Here is a 20523-nt window from a genome sequence, read left to right on the forward strand (position 1 = left end):
TTGCGCCAGTCGGGTATTTTTTCCGCACGCCCGCCACCATCTCCTGCGTCATTCAGGGCATTTCTTGCGATAGAAAAGAAACTACAATAGAAAAGAAGTGGAGCAGTTCATTCATTGACCTCTTAGACAGCCATCTGGCTGGAACTAGAAGATCGTGCGAGGCTATGGCTGCAGCATGCTCAGTTCCAGTGAATGGACTACTGCCCGAGCCAAAGGGAAACTGCGGACGCTTATAACGCATAACTTCACCTGTGCAACTCGAAATTTTATACCCATCCCACTGTGCTGTCGTGTCCGAAACACCTGTGCGTGTGAGCGAGTGTGAATGTCGCACTGCGGCCATTGAATCAGCTGCCTTTGATTTATGCGAGTAGCCGCGCCTAGCCGCGCCTCCGCGGTCCCTTTGACCGGCTAGGAATGCTTTGAATGGAGCGCGTAAACGCACAGCGGACAGAAAGACAGACGGACACAGCCACACAGACACCTACGATTTTAAAGGCCGCTGTAAAACGCACCATTACCGTTATGGAGACTCAAACGCCCGAGGGGGGCAATGGGCATTTCCACCATCCAGTAGTACTTTGATTAATGGGGAATCGGAAATGACTTCCAACACTTGACGAGCCTATTCTTGGCCTGGTCTATGTATGGATGTGTGTGTGTGTGTGCGTGCGTGAGAGAAAGAGAGAGGGGGGAGACGGTGTGTGGGAGCGGGAACCAGACCCTGCACCTGTCCACCGCGCGCATGTAAAGTAACGACCACACTGCAGCATCCCACTCCCACACGCACTCACACACTCTTGGACGGACGCACACAGGCGCGTGAGCCAACCCCCACACTTGCAACTCGAAGACGGGGGCCGCGTAGGCCGATGTAGATGGCCCCTCCCGAAACGATATCCTAATAAGGTGCCGGGAAAGTGAGCGATTTTCATGGCTGGTGAGCGTACTTATGCTAATGTCCTGCTTTCCTTGTCTGTCGCAGGTGAGTGTCCGACTCCGTTATGCCGCGCGGTGACCCCCTTCCTGTGACAGCGATGAGTATACGAATACCACGGTGTCGCGGGCCTTTCCGGAATCCTAAGATTTTATGGTGGTCTGAATCATGCCAGAATGACCAGAGTCAGTGGCATGGAGGGGGAGTAGTTTGGACCCGTTGTCAACTGCCACCACGTGGGGGAGCGAGAGTCGCATAGAGAAGTAGTAAGGGTGCCCCATTCTGACCCGCCGCCACCAATATCCCTGAGGTTACTCTACTTGATCTAGCCATGTTCGTGAGACTTTGCCTCGCCTCTCGTCTTGCATGCAGTAAGTTGCGTTTACGTTCTTAAAGCACTTAAAAAACAATTGACCCTCAAATTATCTGCGACATGTTCTGGTAATTTCATTTTAACCAGTAAAACACAAAACTAATATGATTCAAAATCAAGAAGATTTTTCCCGGGTGTCCCCTGAAGCCCCACACTTATAGATTCATGGAGAGGCTGGCAGAGGAGCTCCGGCGGCAGCGTGTAGCCTTCTGCTGTGTGTTTGTCTTAGCGCCTGCTCGTACCGTAATCCAACTCTGCATGCGTGCTGAGGTGTGAGTTCACGCGCGACTGTGTGTGTGCGTACGTGTGTGTGCGTGTGTTGATGCGTGTGCGGCGGAATGTGCCGGTGTACCGTTACTCCCCCACCTGTGCCGGAATGCCCGTATCGTCCTGCTGCCTACCGTTGTGGCCATTCGGCAATCTCCCCCCTCCCTTCCCCCCTCCTTTCGCCTCCGACATCTGATCGCTTACACGGCGGCGGCTTATCAGGCTCCGCCGAATTAAGTCGCGTCACGCTGCACGTGGGGGTAGGGGAGGGGCGCTGCGGGGGAGGGAGAAATTACGCCTTCGCCATTCACACTCTGGTCCCCGTCACTACGATGAACCACAGCCCCGCGATGAAGCCAAGTCACGTGGTCGTGGTGATCGCGGATTGTTGGAACACTCAGTGATCTCTTACTCGTCCACTCTCCGTCGTCGTCACCGCTGTTGTCGCAGACCGTCGTGTTGTTATGGTCGCGCAACGCACTTCCACCTCCACCTCTCCTTCCTCCGCCTCCCCCGAGCGAAAGCCGTGTCGAACTCGTGGTCACCGAGACCCACAATTAGGTTTGGCGGACCCCACGTCGCGGCTGAGGCGCTGAGGCGCACCAGGGCGACGCCCGCCCGAGCGACGCCCGCCCAAATCGGGGCGCGCAAATCGAAAAGCCCGCGCTTCGCACTTTCGCCGGTAATGGACTGGATCACGGCCAGGGGTTTGAATCCCCGCAGGGCCGCAGGGGGGCAGTATTTCATTCTTGGACCTCGATTGGCACATTGGCACAGCAGTGGCGTGCGTGCCTTCACACACACACAAGTCACTCACTCGACGCAGAGTTAGACACAGACATCGGTACAGGGACGGACAGATTGACTGATAGGCAGACATACAAACAGTCCTAATGAGGAGTTCAATCAAGGTAGCGACGCTTCACGCGCGGCCTGCTTCTCGGTCCTGTGTGAGTCATCTTTTCCGCTGCCGTGCGCACACTTCCAGCCTCAACCTCCGTCGAGACAGACTTGGCCTCCTCTCTTTCACCTCCTCTCTCTCCGACACGGGCTTGACTCAGGTCACCGAGGCTGACCCAGAAATGTCCCAAGTCGCGTCCGAAAAGCGCCCCGCCATGCGCCGTCTGCACCATCTGCCTCACCCGTCTGTCGGCCCGTCTGTCTGTCTGTCTGTCTGTCTGTCCGCCCGCGCGTGCAGCGGATGGCCGATAACAAACCCAAAGGCTGCCGCCTCGCCTCATCGGCCTGACGCGTGTTGCCTTTTTGCATGGCTTCTCCTTTTTAGGTGCTGAAGTAGCCCTCTGTCACCAGAGGATTAAAAAAGAGCAAAGAACTCAGACAAGTTCAGTTACTTTTTGTGCATCTTTAGGCAGTTTTGTATTTCATCCGTGTCCAGAATGAATTTTCGTCGTGGCGCAGATGATACGATGTCAGAACAAAACTTTACAATAGGCCAAGGCTTGCATTGTTTGTTTTACCGAATATGTTTGTTGCGAAGTAGCGAGTCTTTTTAAGGCGTGTGATGTCGTGTGACCTCATGCACGAGGACCGGCCGGGCCGAGCGCAACATTTGGGTTTGTCGAGTGGTGGTCATTACTCCGTCGTGTGTGTGCCTTAGAGAGTGTTTGTGTGAGTGCGTGCCTGAGAGTGTGTTTGTGTGAGTGTGCCTACGTATTGCAACAAGCGAGTGTCCTTCACCTCTCCGAGGAGACAGCCGGGCGCCTAGTAGGCACAAGTTCTACCACTACACGCACGACTCGAACAGACACACACACACACACACACACACGTTCAGGTACACACGGCGGGCCGTGCGTGCAAAGCCCTCATTGTTAGTCGCGCAATTAGACGAACGCAATGATTCTGGTAGGCATGCTTGGCTAGGCCGCCGGACCCCACACCGGGCATTGTAAAAGCTGGGGGGGCCTTTATTACTCAAGAGTACCGCACCGTTCAGGGCCAGTTTTTAAAACCACACAACACAGAAAGGAGCTACAACAATGCAAAACCACAGAAATAAACCGTCGTTTTAAAATTTACAAATTGCCTTTCTCTGTGTGAAAAATATTGGTCTTCAGATAAAGCAAAAACTTTTGGCTTTTTTCTCACATCCTACCAGAATGCCTAAAAATCAAGCAAAATGAAGTTCAGGTTTCTCAGTCTGAAATGAACAAAAGTTAACAGTCCTTCCTTTAGCCTCTTTCGTAGTGAACCAATTCTTCCCAAGTTTTTAGTGTTTTGCCTTTTGTAAAACTCAAGAGAGGTGCGAGGAGGGGGAGATTTGAATCCGCGGGCGGCTTGCTGCCAGTCTTGCTGCCAGGCTTGCTGCCAGGCTTGCCGCCGTCCGAGCGCGTTGATAAGCGCCCGGCTGACGCAATGCGTAAGCGACAATTGTGCGGCACAGGATGCCCATTGTCTGATGACCAGGTCGGCCAGGTCGGCCGGCTCGGCCCTGTAGGTCCCTGTAGGGCGTAGGGTGGCGTTGCAGCAAGGCGTGGTGCCGCTAGGGCCGCCGGAAGGGCTCATCGGAGTGGCCACTGAGCCCTGCCCGCCGTCTCCCCACCCCTCCTCCTCCTCCTCCTCCTTCTTCTTCTTCTTCTTCTTCTTCTTCTTCTTCTTCTTCGTCTTGGGATTGCGCGCGAGCCCTCCCGTGGGTGCCGTGCCTTTGCCCGCCGAAGCCTCTTTTGGAGCTGTCCTTACGCAATGTCGCGCTCGGCCGCCGCGGTCCCTTCGCCACTGCTTCGCATCGCTCCGCACCCCGCCTAGTCACCGGTCACTGAGTCCGGAGATAGGGTCAGGCCGGCGTTGTTACGTGGGACGCACGCGCCGGGGACACGCAGAGGACCGAGCGCAAGTGTGTGCCTTGCGAATCACTGACCCGCACGGCCCATGCTCATCCTGAGGACGAGCACTTACTGGTCTAAGATGCACCAAGAAAGATAAAGTGTTGCTTATTTACAATGTTCTGCGACAGACACCTAAGAATAAATTTATCTTCCACGCAGTACAAAATACAATTTCTTAGTAAAAACAGACAAGGCAGGACAATAACCATCAATCCCTCACTCAGTTCGGAGAGGGTAAAAATTAGAAAAAAATAACGAGGCAGTCAAATTGAAAAAGCGTTGAGCGATTTGTCAGAGGCGGCCGCGTGGACCCGTTACAGTTCCGTCCGGACTAGCCTAGGGCGCCACAGTGCAGCGGTCGGCCAGCCGACGCGGTGCGGAGCGGTGCGGAGGTACAGTCCGCTGCGATGTCGGCGTGACACGCGGCGTTCGCGTGCTTCGCGTGCAGCGCGCAATGATGCGTCACCCGACGCAATGAAGGGCACCTCAGACTTGGCGCCCTGGGTGCCGTTGCAGAGGCCTGGCCGCGTCCGTAGCGGAAGCTGGCACTGGGCTTATCCAAGTACACCCAAAAAAAGGCTTCTTGGGTCAAGAAAAATGTAACTTTTCTTGGTTTTTGCTAGAAAATTTTTCTTAATCCAATTTTTTCCTTAAATGAAGAAAAAATTTTTTTGTGTCAAGATTTTTTTTCTTACGAAAACCAAGAAAATCAAAATTCAAGAAACGTCTTTTCTGGGTGTACACACAGAAAACGCTTTGGAAGACTTGAGGGAAAATTGACCATTGAACTGGTTACGAAGCTGATATTTGACATAAATGGTAAAGACTCTTTTTCGTAGACGTGGTCCTCTCAATGAAAACATTTTCCTGGTTGCACTACCTCATTCCGAGATAATGTTACGATTTGCCAACAGCGGCTTTTGAGAGTTAGTGACCAAGTTTCCACCTGGGTGGCTTTAACGCAGCCTCCGTGCACGGGTCCACCCGGCCGACTAGCCAATCACATCCTGGTTCCGGCCCTGGTTATTAATCCCATGACGCAAACGAGGCGGCACGATGATAAACAGCTTTAAGTGCGCTTAATGCAGTTACGCTGTAGGGCCACATTACGCTGCGCGGCGCCGCAAAAAGGGCGTCCAAGCGGACACTTCCGCGAGACAGGGAAAGCCAACAGACCAGGGCGCCCGGGGCTCTTTCCAAATGTCCAGGCCGTCGACGGGCCGAGGACGGGAAGGGCCAGGCACGGTCCCGGCCGGGCCAGTGTCGCAATAGGCCTAGATGGAGCGCTTCCCTCGATGTCCACCCTCCAACTTTGACGACGAGATTGACCATTTTGTACAAGAACAATAAAAATCTTGCACGGAAGGCGCTCAATGTTGTGGAATCACGCCCCGTTAGACCTGCTTGTTGTTGTTGTTCCTAGAAGCCGCGCCACGGCGCGCACCAATTCGCTGATGAATCACTTTTGGCGGCGCGCATCGCCTCCTATGCTCCGCTTCCTTCGAGGTGGCCGCTGAAATTGGTTCAGGACTTACACTCACACAGGCACACACACAAACACACTCAGACAGGGGCAGATAGTAATTATGAATTGGAGTGTTATTTCCATCGCAGCGGAACTCATTGTCATTCGCGCGTGTTGCAGCCCACCGTGAAGCTGTGCGAAGAACGGGATCGAGAGGTTTAGGAAAAAAAATCAGAGTTTCTCAAAGTTTTTAGACCCCTTCAGACTGGCATGCGCTCGTCTCGTCAGGTTCTCATTCATTCGTCTGCCGCACCTGACCTCCCTGGAGGTGGTCTAGTTAGAAAAAAAGACTACAAAAACATCATAAAAATAGTTTGGAACAACAACTCTGGACGCTTGGAAGCACGCGCTACCGCGAACAAAATGATTAGTGCTTTTCGTTGTAATTAATTTCCGTGTCGAAGCCGCGCCGTGTCGATATTCCTATTCCCGCTGCACCGGCTGCCAGTCGTCTATCGTCGCTCTGTCTCTCTCGCACTCGTGGGGAGCAGCGTGCGGGCGCGAGAGAGACGACAGCGCGACGAGACCGGTGTTCGGGACCGGACCGCGCGGTTCGGCCCCCTCTCGTGCGTTTGGGTCTCCGTCGGGAAAGATGAGCCTAATCTCTCCTGATGCCGGCAGCGCGCGCGCCGCGGTGCGTCGCGGTGGGAGGGGCCCTCTGATGCACCGGCCGTCTGATCCCCTCCACCCAACCCTTTTCCCCCCACAGCCCCGGGGCCGCATTCCAGAGACAATCATTAAGGGTCCGCCCGTAAAGTCCACGCCGAGGGGCGGATACTGAAACAACAACAATTTCGGGCCCGAATCCAAACACCGCATCCAGAGGATCTTGCATTGAATTTAGACTAAATTGTTGATGTTGTTAGAATTAAGCACCTACCGCTATTCATGTCTATTTTTTTTTTACTTGAATCCTAAAGAAATTTCCCTTAGCACCACCACATTTTTTCATTTCAGTAAAATTCAGTAAAACGCTTTTTCATATCAATACTATTTCAAAATTAAAATAAAAACTTGAAAAGTGAGGGCAAGGAAAAGGGTGGTGCAGCGCTGGAATGGACCGCTTCCTCGACACCTGACTGCCTGACTGGCTGCGGCCGGACCCTGGAACTCTGGCGGTGGAGTCTGACTGGCGTCTGACTGGCGGTCCCGTCACGGCCAGAGCGGCCGGCAGGCCTGCAGGCCGGCACCGACATTGCTCTAGGTCGTGACTCTATCTGGGTTGGCGGCGTTGCCGTGACAAGCCGACCATCTTCAGCGGTGATGCCAGCAACACGCGTCGGTGTTGATGTTGTTGTTGTTGTTGTTCGTTTCGAATGTGACAGAAGGGCGAGCTGTGTTATTCAGTTTGAACATGCATTCGTTTCCACTTTTTCTGCGTCGCGCCCAATACAGTCGCTCTTACTTTTATTCTGGCTCGCGTTAGAAAAACGTGCTTGGTGTTCAAAAGAAAGATGAACACCAAATTCATTTTTTTTACGGGAAGGAATGAAACGGTTTTGGGAGGACCCGTCATTATGTTCTGGCCAGGTCGGTGAAACAGGTACAAACCGGGCACCCCGCCCCACTTTCGGACCGTCCGATGACTCGCGGTGGAAGTCACGCTCAACCCAAATTCAGATTATTTTTTTACTCGGAAGTCCCAAGTCGGCCAAGAGCCCTTCAAGGATGACGCCATTTCAGTGACGTCCTCACGGCCTTTAATGAGGTGCTCAAGGTGCACATGGGTTTTCTTTCACAAGACTCGCTTTCTGGCGGTGAAATGGACTCTAGTACACTGGGGAAAAGGTTTCAGGGAGCAGAAAGTTGCGGCTCTTCTTTTCGCACTTTGAACTCCCCGAGCTCGCCCGCCGTCTCTCTGCAATTTGCGTGTCAACACGAAGCGGCTTTGGAGAGGCACGTCCCAATGCATCGCCCGGCATACCGCCGTGGCGCCTCGCAGTGCAGTACACTGGTGCGGCGGTACCGCCCGGAGAATGTGAAAACACGACTCCATATGTACTTCCACGTACGCGCGACTCCGTGTGCGTGTGTGTGTGTGTGCGTTGGCGGCGTCGGTGTGTGAGTGTGTGATTGTGTATGTGTGGCCGTGTGTGCGCCCGGTGTGTGCGTGCGTGAGACAGTCGGACGTCGTCACAAGCAGTGCGCGCGCGACGTACATGTGTTGGTGCTCTCGCACGTGACAAGGTGAAAGCTATGCCCCGCCCCTTCCCCTGGCCGAGACAGAGAGAGAGAGAATAGGCGAACAATAACGCTCTGCTGTAGGTTCGCCATCATCATCGTCCTCTGTCATCGCATCCGCATCTCGGAGAGACAAGGATATCCTCCTCAGGGAGGAAAACTCCTCGCCGCCGGATTACGGCAATTGGCGGTTTCTCTCTCTCTCTCTCTCTCTCTCTCTCTCTCTCTCTCTCTCTCTCTCTCTCTCTCTCCCCCTGCCACCGCTGGGCAGGCCACCGCCTCCTTGCATTCACACTCGGAAAAAGTGTCGGCGCTTTGTGTGGGACGAGCGTCCGCGATACGCCAATCGGAGTGTTTGCTGACGGTTTTTTTCTGGTGCTGTTGCAGTGCTGAACGTGGCCGCCGGCAAGGCGCCGATGCAGATCTCGACGGCGGCGGGCGGCCTCCCCCAGAAGGCCATCGACGGCTCGACCAGCGCCTTCTACGCCTCGGACACGTGCACGCTGACCCGGGCGGAGCGCGCGCCCTGGTGGTACGTCAACCTGCTGGAGCCCTACATGGTGCAGCTGGTGCGGCTCGACTTCGGCAAGCCCTGCTGCGGTGAGTACTCCCCTGGTGGCCGCGCGGTTATCGAACCGGCCGCGCGGGTCGGAGGTCAGAGGTTCAAACACCGTCATTTGTCTGTTTCTCCGGACCGTGGGAGGCACTGGCTGCGAGCGCCTGTGGTCCGCAGAGTAGGCAACCCGACCGGATTGTGCTCTCTTAAAACCTCACGCTGCTAAACCATGAGCTGAAAATAGTTAGAAGGTTCTCACAGTGTGTTGTCCACGGGCTGCCTCCTCTAGATGGAGAAGGAGAAGTCGAAGCAGAAGCGGTGCTGGACTCGAGATCTCGAGATCATAAAGGTCGTCGCGGTGTCCATAAACCACCCCCGCGTTGCTTCTGGTTCCGCTCTGACTCTCCCTCCTCCTGGTCCTGAGGGTCCAGCGGGTCCAGCGGGTCCAGCTGTGGCCTTCCGCTTGCTTGCGAATCCTTCCCCAAGTGTCCTGCTTTTTTCGTCGCTCCGTCTCTCTCGCACCTCCTCGGAACGTCCCAGGCGCGCGAGAGAGACAGGGCGCTGCCCGGCCGCGGGGGCGACTCGTGCCCTTTTTTCCGGACGGAAGCGGGCAGTTTGCGGAGGAAAGCGAAAAGAGACCCGCGGTGGCCGCCCGACCGCCCCGCCACTCCACCGGAAACGGACTCCAGGGAGGGTTGCGCGCGGTGTGTCATCCCGCAGCCGGCGGCGGGCTGTAAAAAAAAATCGCGGAATAGCAAGGCGGTGGAACGAACGTGTACATTTGCGCACGGAAACTGTCCGTGTCGACCGCAGCTGTGCCTGCGGCCCTGCGGGAAGCAGGGGAATAATAAAATAAAAATGCCGCCACTAGAACAACATGCTGCCGATTCGCGCCGTCCATAACCCCGACCTTTGGCGCACCGCGGGATTTCTCTCTCTCTCTCTCTCTCTCTCTCTCTCTCTCTCTCTCTCTCTCTCTCTCTCTCTCTCTCTCTCTCTCTCTCTCTCTCTCTCTCTCTCCCGCCTCGGCCGCTCGACCAGCAGCGAGTCGTTTTGCAGCTTCGATTCCACCGCCGCCTTCTGAACGTCGTCGCCGTCCGCAGCACGAAGGGCCTCGCTCTGTCTCCCTCGCACCCCCACGGGGCGCCCCGCGAGTGCGAGGGAGACAGAGCGATCCTTGAGGAGGCGCGCTGCAGAGAAAGCATTGCGGCCGCGGCCAGGCCCCTGCAGTGCAGGGTCGGGGATATGTGTGAACGGAATACAATGCGAGACGAGCGCGGCGTGCGTCGGCCTGGCGGCGGCCCTCTAGGCACGCGGCACACGCGGCGAAAAACGGAGACGCGGTCCCACGGGACCACCGCCCCACGGGACCATCGCCCCACGGGTCCATCGCCCCACCATGGCCCCACGGGACCACCGCCCCGCCGCCGCCGCCACTATCGCGACACTATCGTTGCATGACTCACGCAGTGCTCTAAGGGCCGCTTAATAAAAAATATAATTACCCCGCCTCGCCCTGCGGGGGGATTCGAACCCGGGCCCGCCCGCGCGGTGTGCCTCAGCCTTGCTGCAGGCCGCGCTTGGCCGAGTGGCTCTACATTATGACGACTCCATGGGCTGGTTGCCGCCGGTTGCCGTTCGCGAGAGAGCGCCCTGCTCCGCCCTGCTCGAACACACATGATCGATAGATCGAAGTTTCCCATCCGGCCGAGGGGCGCTTCGAGACAAAGAAGAGGAGGCCCTTGATGACGGCTTCCGGGAACGAGCCGACCGACGAGATGACGTCCGGACACGCGAGCAGGCCGCACTCTGGGAAAAAATCACAGTAAATCCTGTAGTGATAAGTACAGCTGTCACTGTAGTTCAGAGTACAGGATTTACTGTACTTTTTTGACAGGATCTACTGTACTTTGTACGGGATTTACTGTACCACAGGAGTGGAGTACGGAATATCCTGTACCAGGTACAGTAAATACTGTCGCCAGGCACAGTAGATCCTGTGTTCTAAACTACAGTAAATCCCGGCAAAAAAATTAACGGGATTCACTGTGGTTTTTTCGCACAGTGCGAGCCGGCGGGAGGGGCTGCGAAAAGAAAGGGAAACAGGATCGACCCGGGGAAGTCCCAACCACGCGGGATTTCAGATGATAGTCATCCATTATTTAGGTTAGGTTAGGGGTAAGTTGGGGAAGAAAAGTACAGGGTAAGAAAAGTACACTCCCCGTGGCCTACAGAGGGCATCTTGACATCCATTTGTAAGGGATTTCGTACTCAGATTTTCACGTTAAGTTAAAATAACCGGTCGGCGGATGGCTCAAAGTCAAGGTATCGGCTCCATAAGGGTGTACGTTTCTTACGCTGTACTTTTCTTCCCCAACTTACCCCTAGAGAATTCCATGTCATGTGCATCGGGTTGTCGATATTTTCGCACACCATTGCATAGTCCAATTCCGATTATTTTTGACAGTGCACGGACCAGCCAAACTAAAGTCAACATCTAATTCAAGTGGAGAATAAAAGCCTTCATTTAAAAAAAAAAATAGCCGATTTTTTTAAAAGTTTTTTCCGAGTGGTAGTTGACGCGTGTGGAAATTGCTAAAATGATCGCGCGGGTTTTTTCTCGAGCGTGTAGCGCGGCGCGCGCGGCGTGAATTCTGCGCCACAACTCGGCGCTAGACTCGCTGCTTGCCGATGAGAAAGCGACAGTGAAGCTCGCCGTGCCGCGGACCGCGAGCCGCCGCCGGGGCTGCAGGCAGGCTGCAGGCGAGGCAGGGTCACGTGGAGTCGGAAGTCGTCGCGGTGTGTCGTGCTGAGCAAAAATGACGAGCAGCAAGGGGAAAAAAATGACAGCCCACTTTATGCCGCAACAAGTTTCCGACCTTTTCTTGTGTCAAAATAAATTGCAGTGCTAGGTGTTTGAACCCCTGCCTTTTGCATTACAGGTCCTTGTGTGATAAGAATGCCAGTGTTGGTATTTGAACCCCTGCCTTTTGCATTACAGTTCCTAGAGTGAAAAAGAATGCCAGAGTTGGTATTTGAACCCCTGCCCCCTTTGCATTACAGGTACTTGTGTGCAAAAAAATATGCCGGCGCTGGTATTTGAACCCGTGCCTTTTGCGTTCCAGGCGCGGGCAAGCCGGCCACCATCGTGGTGCGGGTGGGCAACAACCGGCCCGACCTGGGCACCAACCCGGTGTGCAACCGCTTCACGGGGCAGCTCGAGGAGGGCAAGCCGCTCTTCCTGCCCTGCAACCCGCCGCTGCCCGGCGCCTTCGTCTCCGTGCACCTCGAGGGCCCCGCGCCCACGCAGCTCTCCATCTGCGAGGCCTTCGTCTACACGGACCAGGTAGGCAGACACCGACGCGGCGTCGGCCACCGCACGGCCTCGATACCTCGCCCAGTGGTTCAGGCATCGCCATGCAGAGCCGGGATCGGGGTGGGCTCTAGTAGGCTTCGCGCTTTTTCGCCAAACCCACTAAAAGCCCGACCCACGTCGAGCCCACCCGCTTAGAGCCCGACCCACGAAAAGCCCACTCCGAACGACAAAGCCCACGTTCCGTAGAGGGCTTCTTGAGCCCACTAGCCCGTTTGCCGTCTGCCCGCCCCGCCTCTCCCCTGCCTCCCCGTCCCGACAGGCGCTGCCACCAAGCGGACAGAGGTTGACCCTAGAGACGCCTAATGGGCTTGAGAAGCCCACTACGGATCGTAGGCTCTTAGTGGGCTTGGGAAGCCCACATGGGCTCGCCGAGTCAAGCCCACTCGAGCCCGACCCGATCCCGGATCCCGGCGACGCCCCGTGAGTGCGAGCGAAACAGAGCGATGAGTGCGCTCAGCCCCTTACGGCCGCTGGGTAGGCAGGCCCGGGGTGCAGCGGTGTCGGCGGGACGGCCTAACCACACGGCGTCCCGCGCCGCCCTGTCTCCCTCGCACCTTCGCGGGACGCCCTATGAGTGTGAGAGAGAGACCGAACGATACCGTGCGGGATTAGTCTGCTGTACAGGTCAACCCCCAAAGACGGCGCTGCAAGTCAAACCTGCGTGCCTGTGTGTGTTAGTTTAAACGAAGCTGGTCCCCTTTCGCTGCCCCGCCCCGCCCCACCCCACCCCGCCCCACCCCACCCCGCCCCGCCCCGCCCCGCCATCGAGGCGCTCCCATCGTAAACCGTGCTCCCTCATTACGGCCGTCTAATGACGGCTCATAGGTGACTGAGTTAGTGAGTGTGAAACGTCAAGTGAAGCGAACCGGCTAACCTTTCTCCCACGCGGCATGCAGTGCCTCGGCCGTGCCTTGGCAGTGCGGCAGCGCGACGCCGCCACGGCACGGCCGGTGCATTTTCCACACTGCGAATAGGCGCGGCGCGCTGCGAATAGCGTGGAAGATTCGTCAAGCTGAAAGATGCGCTCCGTCTCCCTCGCACTCTCGCGGGACGCACGGACTGAGTCTTGCTCGACACCGAGTCTGACCCACTGGGAATCGATTCGTCAAGTCGGCTTGTTTCATGCGAAACGGCCGCGAAGCCCCGCACTCAAGCCGCAGTAGTATTTTTCATTTAATTTCCAGACAAAACAACGCGCCCTGCAAAAATAAAATCCACTTTGCTGTTGTTTTCGCTCTTCATGTCAACCCGGCCGGCCTCATAATAATACATCCGCGTTGTGCGCGACTCAGGTGCGGCGCGCGCGGCCCGCGTAGCGAGTCGAAAGCAACTGCCTTAACGCAGAACAGAAATTGGTGGAAGGAGCTTTCTCTGTGTAATGCGTGCCCATGGCACTGCCACGGCACTGCCATGCCAGCCCCTATGATATCGTGTGCATGTCGTTTCCTGCGCACGCCGCACGTTTACACGCCGGGCTGCCATTACCTGCCGCGGTACTCGGCGAGGCGCGCCCAGGCGAGCCAAAGGCACTGCCTGCTGGACCCAAAGGCAGACTGCTTTTGGCGCCTCAACAACCCTCTCTTCCGGCGACTCTTCCAACGACAGCCGCCATTTTGGGGATTCAATCCGTTTGCGCGGGAAAGCGAAAAATAAAGAGGTCGAACAAAAGACCCTGACTGTCTCCGCACTCTAGAAGTATAGTATACGTACTATAGTTGTGCTGGTTTGTTTATTCGACTTAAATCACTACGGAAAATTTACAGCGTCACTTGAAATCCTTAGAAAATTTCACTCGATTCTTCGTTTGTTTTTATAACGGAAACAAAACAGTATGACAAATGAAGAATTCCAATTTCAGGAGGCAACTACACATTTGTTCCGTGAAAAAAAAAATAGTTCTAGCTGTCGCAGGTTGTTTTAAAAATGGAGAGTTTCGCCTTGACGCCGGCGGCGTGCCGCGGCGTGCCGCCCTTGAACGGATAGCGTCGCTCCCTCCGCTTTGGCCGCCGGGGGCGAGGCCACTGGGGCAATTGGATTATCGCTCAGGATATAGCCGCAGGTCGTCCTTTTTTTCTGCGTTTCTTCTTCTTCTCCTTCTGAGGCGTTTCTTTTACTTCGATATCGCACGCCGGGGCGTCGCGGCGCTGGGAAGCACGGCGCCGCGGGATAAGCCCTGCGAGCCGAGCCGAGCCGAGCCGGGGTCGAGGGGATCTCCGCGCGGAAAAAGAGAAAGCCGAGCCGCGCGGGACGCAGAGCGACGCAGAGCGACGCAGAGCACGGCGCTATTTGCAAACGCTTCATTTAGCGGCGGCGGAATGCCGTCACTGCGATCGCTCCATTCAGTCTTCTCGGCACGCGTCGAAATCCCCTCTTAAAAACAAACGTACAAAAAACAACAATATTGTGTGTGAACCAAACTAAAATGCTGACCCGGTATTCGAACCCAGGCCCTGCCCATCGAGCGGTGCCCGCAGTTCCGCGACCAGCCGCCCGGCAGCACGGCCACCTACAACGGCAAGTGCTACATCTTCTACTCGCGGCAGCCGCTCAACTTCCGGGACGCGCTGGCCTTCTGCCGGGCGCGCGGCGGCGACCTGGTGGCCGAGAGCAACCCGGCCCTGCAGGGATTCATCAGCTGGGAGCTTTGGCGCCGGCACAGGTGGGTACCGTCACCATGCCGTCACTGTCGTCTCGCTCGCTATGCGCGCTATGCGCCCGGGGGTAGGCCACCCACCGTGGTCCGAGGCCGCGTCCTGGCCGCGGTCTCGTCGGCCCCGTCGGGGGCATCCGGGCTGGGAAGGGGGACGCACAGTGGGCCAGAAGAGCGGTGGTGGCGGCCAAAACTGTGGACGCGTTTTGAGCTCCAGAGTTGCTAAATGGGACTCGAACCGAACGTGTGACCCCACCAATGGATAGCTCTCCGAACGAGGAATCCATTGGTGGGGTCACACGCTCGATTTGAGAGCCATTTAGCGACTCTGGAGCTCAAAACGCGTCTCGAGTTTTGGCCGCCTCCACCCGTCTTCTGGCCCACTGTGGGACGGCGCCGGCTGGCTGCTGCGTCCTCCTGCCGGCCCTGCCCGCACCGGATGAACAACTGTTGCCAAGCCGACAATCTGGTGCCTGGTCCGCCTGGTCTACCTGGCCTCCTTCTCCAGGCGAACACTACTTGCAGAATCACACCCGCTATTCGCACACCACTGATGTTTCATTTTTTTGAGAAGGGAAAAATGGTTTGAACTTTGCTTGCAGGAGCGACACGGCCAGCCAGTACTGGATGGGCGCGGTGCGCGACCCCAAGGACCGCAACAACTGGAAGTGGATCAACGGCGGCGACGTGACGGTGTCCTTCTGGAACCTGCCGGGCGGCGACGACGACTGCGCGCGCTACGACGGCAGCAAGGGCTGGCTGTGGTCCGACACCAACTGCAAGGCCAGCATCAACTACATCTGCCAGCACCAGCCCAAGGCGTGCGGCAAGCCCGAGCAGCCGCCCAACTCCACCATGGTGGCCAGCAGCTTCAACGTGGGCGCCACCATCGAGTACTCGTGCGACGAGGGCCACCTCCTGGTGGGCCCGGGCACGCGGACCTGCCTGCCGACCGGCTTCTACGACGAGTTCCCGCCCGTCTGCAAGAGTGAGTACACCGCAGCCCCTTCTCTCTCGCACTCACGGGGCGTCCCTTGAGGGTGCGAGAGAGACAGAGTGCCGTCTGGCCAGGCTGAGGCCAAGCTTTGGGGCAAACAAACCCGTCGTAACCGTCCTTGGCTCTTGTCTTGACAGGCATCCAGTGCGGCTTCCCGGCCGACATTTCCCACGGCTCGTACCGGCTGCTGAACGGCACCGTGTCCTACCTGTCGCGCGTGCTGTACTCGTGCCAGGAGCACCACCGAATGCTGGGCCGCGCGCTGCTCACCTGCGACATCGACGAGCGGTGGAACGGGCCGCCGCCCAAGTGCCAGCGTGAGTAGCCCTCTGTCTCCCTCGCACAGTGGACCAGAAGACCGGCGCAGCGGCCAAAGCTCTAGACGCGTTTTGAGCTCCAGAGTCGCCAAACAGGACTCGAACCGAACGTGTGACCCCACCAATGGATTCCTCGTTCGGAGAGCAATCCATTGGTGGGGTCACACGCTCGGTTCGAGTCCCATTTAGCGACTCTGGAGCTCAAAACGCGTCTAGAGTTTTGGCCGCTGCGCCGGTCTTCTGGCCCACTGTGCCTCGCACCCCTCCTGGCACCCCGCCTGGCGCCGTGCGCGTGAGAGAGACAGAGAGAGACGGTAACCGAGCCTCTGCCCGCAGCCATCGAGTGCGAGGAGCCTTCCGCCATCCAGCACGGCCGCGCCGTCCTCAAGACCAACTCGACCAGGGTGGGCGCCGTGGTGGAGTACGGCTGCAGCACGCGCGGATACAAGCTGCTCGGCCCCAAGACCCTCACGTGCCTGCCCAGCGGGCTGTGGAACCAGGACCCGCCCGTGTGCAAGGGTGAGTGAGCCTCCTTCGCTGTTCCAACGAAGGGCCTCCTCGGACTCTGCCTTTAATGTGCGTTTTCGCTGCCCGCAGAGGACGTGAAGCCCCCGCCCGTCGGCCCCAGCGGCAAGCTGCCGGCCCGGACATCGCCCGCGCCGTCAAGACCGCCGACGTCCACGACGGTGACCCACGCGCCCGCGCCGCCACAGCCCACCAGGCCGGCCACCGCGCCCCCGCCGCCCTTCCTCAGGCCCAGGCCGGTGCCCTTCAGCCCTCCGCCCCCGCGGCCCACTGCCGCCCCCAAGCCGCCGCAGCCTGAGGAGGAGGAGGAGGACGTCGAGGAGGAGGTGAGTTGGATTCGAACCTGCAACCGGTGCCGCGGGTCGGTGCGCTAGTGCGCTCGGCCACGCGGGGGTCCCGAAGGTCCCGAAGCGAGCTCGCCGTAACGCTCATGACTCCCGACAGGTGCTGGAGGAGGAGGTGAACGAGCTGCAGGAGCTGGGCCGGCCCGCCGGGTCGGACAGCCAGGCCAGCGGCGCGGCGCACGTACCCCGCATCGTGGTGGCGTCCCACAACCCGCCGCAGCCCAGCGACACCCCGGAGGGCTCCAACTCGAGGGCGGGCCACGCCCCCGGGGCCGACCTGCCCGGCGCCGTGGACGCGGAGAAGAGAGACACGCTCGGAGCCAAACTCAATCTAGGTGCGGACTCGCCTCCGTGGCACGCCGGCACGGCGGTCGCCCTGTCTCTGTCGCTCTCATGGGGCACCCCGAGAGAGACAGAGCGACGAACCGTTCCCTCGGAATCAGGCTGTTGAGACACGTAGGAAGTACGCGGGATTAATGACTGTGCTGCTGCAGGTGCCATCATTGCTCTGGGCGTGTTCGGCGGCTTCGTGTTTCTGGCCGCCATGATCACCACCATCGTGATCCTCATTAGGAGGTAAGATTGCACCCGCTTTGCACCTGGACGCCACCCCATTTCACCTCCACCCCGAGGTTGTGTTTTTGTTTAGCAATGTGTGTGTTTGTTTGCTCGCGGAATTTGAGAAAAAAGTATGTCCGTTTTTTCGCTGTGTGATGGGAGGTGCCCCTGGATGCCGCACCGACCGCTCGGACGGTCTGGTCACCCTAGGCTGTACTCTAGTCAGCAAGAGGGGCTGTAGACTTTGCCACCGGACAAACCTTCTTCCTCACCCCTTTCATCTCGGCTAACCCAGGAAATTCTTCTCTTCTTGTTCATCTGTCCATTTTCCTTTCACCTGCTCAGAAGTAAGGCAGTGTGTATTTTTGTAGCCGTAGTGTGCAGTCTTTCCACTCCATCACCACCTTTCACTGCTGTTTTAGTTCACCCCGTCACTCGTTCGACGCTCTTTCGCCGCTCGCAGCCAACTCCGCTGCAGTGGGCCCAGCCGAAAGGGCTTCCATTCTTGAGTCGAAAAGACAGACTACGGCCCCCCTTACTTCTACTCGGCTTAGACTTGAGTGGCTGCAATACAATTGTCTGCCTCTTTAATTTTTTTCATTTTTTTTTCTTTCTCTGTCTCTTTTCTGTCCGCTCTTTCCGTTACTTCCTCTGCTGCAGTGCTTCGGTAAAATCACTCAGACTAATACGCCGATTCGTTTCAGTCCTCGCGGCCGTCACTTTTCCGAGCGCGCGAATCATTCAGTTTTCAAAGTGTTTGTTGTTCTTGAGGCTTCGATTCAGTACCGATCGATCTGAACCGATTTTCAACGAGCCTTGGCATTTATTTCCTAACAGTCCTTTTTCAAAAAATGAGAGAAACCAAACCCGCGCGCCTAGCTCTGAACTGCGACGGCTGTCCGTTCACTAACTAACACCACTTGTGTTTTGTTTCCCCTCGGCCTGTCTCTGTCCTTCTGTCCACCGCGACGCCATGCTCCAGTGGGAGGAAGCGCAAGCTGCCCCCGGCGCGCAGCATGCCCTCGCGGTGGTACACGCTGCTGGCGCTGCCCTTCCCCGACCAGCAGGTCGGGCGCAGGGAGTTCACCAGCAAGTACCACAGTCGGGCCGGCTATTTCTCAAACCCGCTCTGAGGGGCCGGAGCACGGAGTAGGCAAACAGAGTATACCATGTGAGTGAGAGAGAGAGAGAGTGCGCCACCGCGCCACCGCCCACCCAGAGCACAGCACCGCCCTCACAGCACGCCGACCCTCACCGCCGCCTTGTGGAACGTCGCATCAACACGACCCTTTGTACCCTTCCCCCTCCCCCCTCCCCCTCCCGATCGCCGTCCCGTTCCCCCTCATGACCGTGTCAACGACGTCAACGTCATCCTAGGCAAAACTGCCGCGCCCCGCCGCACTGCGCCGCACTGCGCCTTCCAGGACTGCCGCCGAACTGGCCGAATTCGAATTCCGCGCGCCTGGCGCTTCGCGACAGGTACACTCCCCGCAATAAGTGGCCGGCAGGCCGGGACCGTGACGGACCGTGTACAGTCCGAGCAGGCGGTGCACAGTGGGCCAGAAGACCGGTGGAGGCGGCCAAAACTCCAGACGCGTTTTGAGCTCCAGAGTCGCTAATTGGGACTTGAACTGAACGTATGACCCCACCAATGGACTGCTCTCCGAACGAGGAATCCATTAGTGGGGTCACACGTTCGGTTCGAGTCCCACTTAGCGACTCTGGAGCTCAAAACGCGTCTGGAGTTTTGGCCGCCTCTACCGGTCTTCTGGCCCACTGTGCGGTGCAGTCCGCGCAGGCGGTGCAGTCGCGCGCGGGGGAAATGGACTGTGAAATTCGTGCGTCCTTTCGGCCTTTGGCGCGCGGAAACTTCTTTGGGGCGCCGATTTATTTCACGTTGAGCCTCGCGACTGAGCAGCCAACTGGAGCGCGAGCGCCGCCGGGCTGGAGTCACGTCTGAAGTTTAGAGTCCTCGCGGGCCGGAGTCCCGGCGGGAGTCTCTCGGTCCCGGAAGTTCTGGAAGGCGCGGCCTTTTTCTGGGAAACTCGTTTTCCGGGGCCCACTTTTTAATTGTAGGCCCCCCGCAGCGCACTCTGCCTCATTCATTTTTTCCCTAAATCATTTCTTTCTATCGTAAGATTGTTATTATCGAGTTACCACGCCCGTTATCTATTGTAGTAGTGTGCCCAAAGAAACGTTACCCCCTTATGTTATTAGTCGTTTTGAGTTTAATAAGCGTAGACTACTCGGCCGACCGAGAGGTGAATTCGATTCCTCCCCCACCCCCTCCTCTCCCCGGCCCCGCCCCTGGCCCCGCCCCTGCCAGCCGCCGCGCCGGCCGCACCTCGCATGGGCAAGTAAGCCAACCGCCACAGTAAGCATGCCACGGTGCGGTGCCTACAGGCATGCAGGCAGGCATGCAGGCATGCGCTCAATGAATTCATTGCCCATGAATATTCACGCCGAGTCTGTAAATGGTATAGCCCCGTGAATGAACGTTGCCTGCCTTGCCACAAAGTGATCCGATTCTGTAAATACCAGTAAATACCAAGTAATTAGTTTCTCCCCTCCGTAAAGCTTTTCCGAATTGCCCGCCCACTTTTTCACTGTAAAAATATACTCAAAACGACCCAAAACAATTGCGGCTGCAGGGTACTCTCTTAGTCGGTGTCACCTGGTGGAACCTTACTGCTGAGGAAATGAACTAAATTTGAGTCAGTTCGATCAATCTTCACTGACAGTGTCGACCCTGGAATCCCCCCTTCCCCTCCATCCTATTCAGGACATCCTCCGCCATGTCTCGCTCGTTGTGATGAATATGAGAAACTTGTCGTTGCACAGGTCGCGAGAAAAGAGTGCTTACCCATTGCACCGCCCCTGCTCCCTGCCGCCCCCGCTCGTGCTCCGACACCCGGTAAAGGCCCTGGCCTCGACTGGATGCGGCTGCTGAGTTTGTCATACCGAAAAGGCTGGGGCGGCCGGGGGGTTGCATCTTGCATCCGCCTCACGAGGACTCACCGGTAAATCGAGTGCACTTTATGCCTGCTTAGTGTTTGTTGTTTTGTACACAT

The 20523-nt window shown here is 57.4% G+C and overlaps 1 protein-coding gene across 1 annotated transcript in view; it reads left to right on the plus strand.

Moving 5' to 3' along the window:
* LOC117639872 overlaps positions 1 to 20523 on the plus strand; it is a 58631-nt gene that overhangs the window by 34620 nt on the left and 3488 nt on the right. Inside the window, exons 3-11 of the mRNA XM_034375819.1 lie at positions 8517 to 8729; positions 11811 to 12031; positions 14509 to 14720; positions 15314 to 15699; positions 15846 to 16025; positions 16362 to 16544; positions 16623 to 16737; positions 17054 to 17229; positions 17389 to 17470. Of these exons, the coding sequence (XP_034231710.1) occupies positions 8517 to 8729; positions 11811 to 12031; positions 14509 to 14720; positions 15314 to 15699; positions 15846 to 16025; positions 16362 to 16544; positions 16623 to 16737; positions 17054 to 17229; positions 17389 to 17470 (1768 nt within the window). The remainder of the gene's footprint in view (positions 1 to 8516; positions 8730 to 11810; positions 12032 to 14508; positions 14721 to 15313; positions 15700 to 15845; positions 16026 to 16361; positions 16545 to 16622; positions 16738 to 17053; positions 17230 to 17388; positions 17471 to 20523) is intronic.

Source organism: Thrips palmi, unplaced genomic scaffold, assembly GCF_012932325.1.
Source record: "Thrips palmi isolate BJ-2018 unplaced genomic scaffold, TpBJ-2018v1 HiC_scaffold_12, whole genome shotgun sequence".
NCBI lineage: Eukaryota > Metazoa > Arthropoda > Insecta > Thysanoptera > Thripidae > Thrips > Thrips palmi.